The sequence below is a fragment of the Humulus lupulus genome, chromosome 1 (genome assembly GCF_963169125.1).
Source record: "Humulus lupulus chromosome 1, drHumLupu1.1, whole genome shotgun sequence".
Taxonomy (NCBI): Eukaryota; Viridiplantae; Streptophyta; class Magnoliopsida; order Rosales; family Cannabaceae; genus Humulus; species Humulus lupulus.
The window spans coordinates 305,264,045-305,268,890 of NC_084793.1; the positions used below are offsets into that span (position 1 = coordinate 305,264,045).

A 4,846-nucleotide genomic window follows, 5' to 3' on the forward strand; every position below is an offset into this window, starting at 1 on the left:
AAAATAAAAAAAGAAAACTGAAAAAGTATGAAAAAAAACAAAATAATATAAATGAAATAAAAAAATAGATAAATAAATAAAACTGAAAAGAAGAAGAAGAATGGAAAAATTAAAAGAAAAAATAATGAAAGAAAAAATTGATAGAAAAAATAAAGAAAAAATAAGTAAGAAAAAAGAAAAGAAAAAAAGTGAAAAAAAATAATAAAAAAATGAAGAAAAAAAAATTATCTTCAAAATCAAACAAAACATAACTATAATAACAATAAATTAAGTCATTTCTATATTTTAGTTAACTATTACAAATTTTCCATACTAAAAATGTTTCTCGTACATTAATTTTTTTTATCAATAAATTTTCCGTCATATTTTTATAAAATTCTCATCTCGTCCATGCTTTTGGATCATTCTCAGCTAGCTCGCAAGGTCCAGTCCAATAACAACAAAGGCCCAACTTCTTAGATTGGATCAGGTCCACCAAGATAAACTGTGGGCCCAAAAAGTCAACAATCGTTGAGTTGACCAAGAAAAACCAGTCCATTGGCCATTTCGGCACGTTAAACCGTGTTCATTATTCAACTTTGGAATCTGCTCTAATATAATTAACGTGACTATTAAAGTTACAATTTATTAATAGAAGTAATAAAGATTAATATTCCCCTCAAAAAATAAAAAATAAAAAAAATAACAAGATTAATAAGACATCAAAACCATTTATTAATTCAATCGATCCCAAAATCTACGTACCAGGATGAGATGACCGTTGTTTTTTCTTTAATGGAGATGGTCTGAAATCCTAAAGATTGTCGTTTAAGCTAAACGACTAAAAAATCCTTACACGTCTATTTTTCTCATGAGTCTCGAGTCTCAAAATATTAAATAATAATGAGAGTCAGAGAGTGAGAGGAATTTTCAGAGAAGTTTACGAAGTCAATGGAGTCAATTTAAAAAAAACAGAGTCAGATTCTAATGGTTCTTCACCAAAATCCATATATGTATGGAAACACTCCAATTCTCCATTACCCATTAGCCAAAAACTGTTATAATCTCCATTTCTCGTTCCTAAAATTTCTCCACTGTTACAACTCATCAAGAAATCCATGGTTGATTCCTCTTCTTCCTCAGCTGAAACCAAACTCGCAACGGCCAAGATGGTTTTGTCGACGGCGGCGTCAGTGGCCGCCACAGCAATGCTTGTACGGTCACTAGTGAATGATTTCATGCCCGATGAAATCCAAGTCCTGTTGTTCTCTGGCATCAGGAATTTCTTGAATCGATTTTCGTCCCAGATGACTATGGTGCTTGACGAGTTCGATGGTCTGGTCAACAATGAAATCTACGAGGCTGCGGAGGTTTACCTCGGTGAGAAAGTCTCTCCCTCGACGCAGAGACTCAAAGTGAGTAAAGCCGAGAAGGAGAAGAACTTCACCGTCGCCATGGAACGCGGCGAGACCATTGTGGACGTCTTTAATGGAGTCAAATTCACATGGATTTTGGTCTGTAGACATATCGAGTCCAAAAACTTTTACAACCCTCGAGATCTCAATTCCACGCTCCGATCGGAAGTTCGCTCGTTCGAGCTCAGCTTCCATAAGAAACATCTGGACATGGTTCTCAAATCTTACTTGCCTCACATTCTGACTGATTCCAAATCGGTCAAACAGGAGAAGAAGACCCTCAAGATCTTCACCGTTGACTACGAGAATATCTACAACATCGCAGATGCTTGGATGCCAACGAATCTCGACCACCCGGCGACGTTCGAGACTCTGGCTATGGACTCGGAGATCAAGAACTTCATTCTTGATGATCTTGAGAGGTTCGTGAGGAGGAAGGACTATTACAGAAAAGTTGGGAAAGCATGGAAGAGAGGCTACTTGTTGTACGGACCACCTGGCACTGGAAAATCGAGCTTGATTGCGGCCATGGCCAACTATCTGAATTTCGATGTGTATGATTTGGAGCTTTCGGAGCTCCGGGTCAATTCGGACCTTAGGAAATTGCTGATTGCAATGGCGAACAGGTCCATATTGGTGGTCGAAGATATCGATTGTTCTGTCAACTTTGATGACCGAAACAAGGCTGTGGCAGACTCTTCAAATCCTCATGCAACGACTAACGAGAAACAGGTGAGATTTCTATAATTGAAGTGTTTCATTTGATTAAACAGAGAATGATAATCCTAATGAGATTTCATTCAAGAAAACTAATACAGTTTAGGAAAAGATTTATTTTGTATTCACTCTAATTCATCTATGCTAGTTAATTTAATGCTCTGTTATTGGCTGTATTGATTGAAATTGTAGGCAGTAGTACATTTAAATCAGACTACTCTTTCAATATTCAATTGGCCTTTCTCAAGTCTTCTTTTTCTCTTATCATTAGTTGTTTCACCTATCTATTTGTGCATGTTGCTGACATTTCCATGTCCATGTAAAGTAGCCATGTCGTATTCTCATGCAATCTTCTCAATTTTGGCAATTCTTCTCCACTTTTTTGATAGAGACAACCAACTTTCCCTGTAACCGTGAGCAGTGTCATATTAAAGTGTGTTCTCTTACTTTTTGTTTTCACTTTTGTACTATATGAGAACTCTATTTGATAAAACTACATATCTAAAGGAATTATATCAATGCATAAACATACAAAAATAGTGATCAGATCATTAATAGTTCTATAGGTGACTTCTTTCATATGAATGAATTTGCTGACTTCTTTTGTTGTAATGCTATAGGTGACTCTGTCTGGCTTGTTAAATTTCATCGACGGGTTATGGTCAAGCTGCGGCGACGAGCGCATCATAATATTCACAACCAATCACAAAGAGCGGCTCGACCCGGCACTGCTGCGGCCAGGTCGCATGGACGTTCACCTCCACATGTCTTACTGCACCCCAGGTGGGTTCAGACTGCTGGCATCGAACTACCTCGGCGTCAAGCACCATCCCCTGTTCGAGGAGATCGAGCAGCAGCTTAAATCCACAGAAGTGACCCCTGCAGAAGTGGCTGAGGAGCTCATAAAGAGTGACGACCCTGAAGCTGCCCTGGGAGGTCTTGTTGAGTTTCTCAAAGTGAAGAAGAAGGAAAATGAAGAAGCTAAGCTGAAGAAGGAGAAAGAAGAGGATGAAAAAGATGTTGCTAAGGCAGAATCGCTTGCTAAAGAAGAGAATGGTACAACTTTAGTTGATACAGAGGCAGATGTAGCTGAAGAGCTCGTAAAGGGTGACCACCTTGAAGTTGCCTTGCAAGGCATTGTTGATTTGCTCAAAGTGAGGAAGAAGGAAAATGGGAAAGCCAAGGTGGAGAAGGAAAAACAGAGAGAAGAAGCTGGTAAGGAAAATGGGAAAGCCAAGGTGGAGAAGGAAAAACAGAGAGAAGAAGCTGGTAAGGAAAATGGGATAGCCAAAGATGTTGAAGCAGAATCAGAAGCTGAAGAAGTGAAGAGTAGTATCAATGTTGGTTGTTGATGTGCAGGGTCAGTCTTGAGAGCGGCTATAGGACTGTGTATTTGGGCTATGGTAAGTTGATGACAATGGCCCAAAAAAGTGAGAATTACATAGAACTAATACAATCTTTTTCGTACAGCTACATTTCATATTTTAACAAAGGGGTTTAGAAAATAAACACATTGATGGTGTTTATCAGAGTATGTATTAGCCCCCAATGTAGCTCTTATATTTTCTAATGTCACATTTGAACTAATCAATTATTGGTTATGTGGCTCTAAAATAAACCAAAGTAAGGCACTGAAAAATGTAAAAGATATACCTTATTCTTCCAAGAATTATCCCAACATTATCCTTCCTAAAATTAGGATTTGTTTCCATACATATATATATAAGAAGGAAATTATGTTTTAAGTGTTATTTCTTTTCAATTTGTTTCGTACAAAAGTAATGTTTTGTATATATATATATATACAAAAAGAAGGAGATGTAAGATTTTTAGCAAAAAACTTTGAGAAAAATTGGCCATCAATCATCACTTACCAAAGAAAGATCTATAACTTTAGTTGAATGTTATGAGCCAATGTTTCCCATTACTGTATGACCTGACATTTTATATTTAATTAATGATGCCTAACATATCTTATTAAATTTAATACAAGATATTAATTTTAATTTTTTTTTTGTGGAGATATTAATTTTAAATTTAACCACACGTACAATGACATATCCTTAAGCTGACATCACTAGTACAAGAAACAAGTCTTCCACGAGACTCATCTAGTTGATGCATATAAGTATTAAGGGTAATATGTCACCCCTGATGCGTTACGGCTACTGTGTCGATGTTAATAGTCAACAATAGCAGCTACTATCACGGTTGTCCTAAGAGCAAGTCCAATGCTCGTTGCCAAATTGACCAATGCCACTGTTGGGCAGCGTTGCCAATTTTCTTTTAAAATAACCTCTCTACCTTAGCTTCCAATCCCTCCATCTCTGACAAATATTTAGGCAAAGCAACTCCCATTGGAGTTGGCCTAATAGTCAACTATTAGGGGCAACAATGTCTTCCCCAATACTTGAAAAATCGCCACAAATTTTACCCGATGTAGCATTATGTTATTCTTTGCGGCGGCATGTCACCACTAATAATCTAATATTTGGGGTAGCAGTATTCATTAAAAATTAAATTTGAAAATAAATAATTGAAAAATTAAATTAATAAAAAAATATTTGAAAATTAAAATAGTATATTAAATATTAAAATTAGTTCATTAAGATAACAAAAATCCATATTGATAATAAAATATAGCAATTAACTAATAATAATATAAATTTAGTCTCCTAAATCAGCTGTGGTGGCATCAGCCACGTATATGGTGGAGGTAATGTCGACGATCATGC

At 36.3% G+C, this 4,846-nt stretch overlaps 1 protein-coding gene across 1 annotated transcript; it reads left to right on the forward strand.

Moving 5' to 3' along the window:
• The first annotated feature begins 832 nt into the window (after window positions 1–832).
• LOC133812671 (AAA-ATPase At3g50940-like) lies at window positions 833–3,862 on the forward strand. Its single transcript, XM_062246468.1, has 2 exons — window positions 833–2,126; window positions 2,732–3,862. Exons 1-2 carry the CDS (start codon window positions 1,098–1,100, stop codon window positions 3,461–3,463), a joined length of 1,761 nt encoding a protein of 586 aa, XP_062102452.1. The 5' UTR covers window positions 833–1,097; the 3' UTR covers window positions 3,464–3,862.
• The last annotated feature ends 984 nt before the right edge of the window (window positions 3,863–4,846 follow it).

What these genes read in the sequence shown, in the direction of transcription:
- LOC133812671 (XM_062246468.1), top strand. Translation starts at nt 1,098, where the DNA reads ATGGTTGATTCCTCTTCTTCCTCAGCTGAAACCAAACTCGCAACGGCC. An exon ending in CAACGACTAACGAGAAACAG is followed by an intron (nt 2,127 to 2,731) that starts GTGAGATTTCTA and finishes GTAATGCTATAG; the next exon opens with GTGACTCTGTCTGGCTTGTT.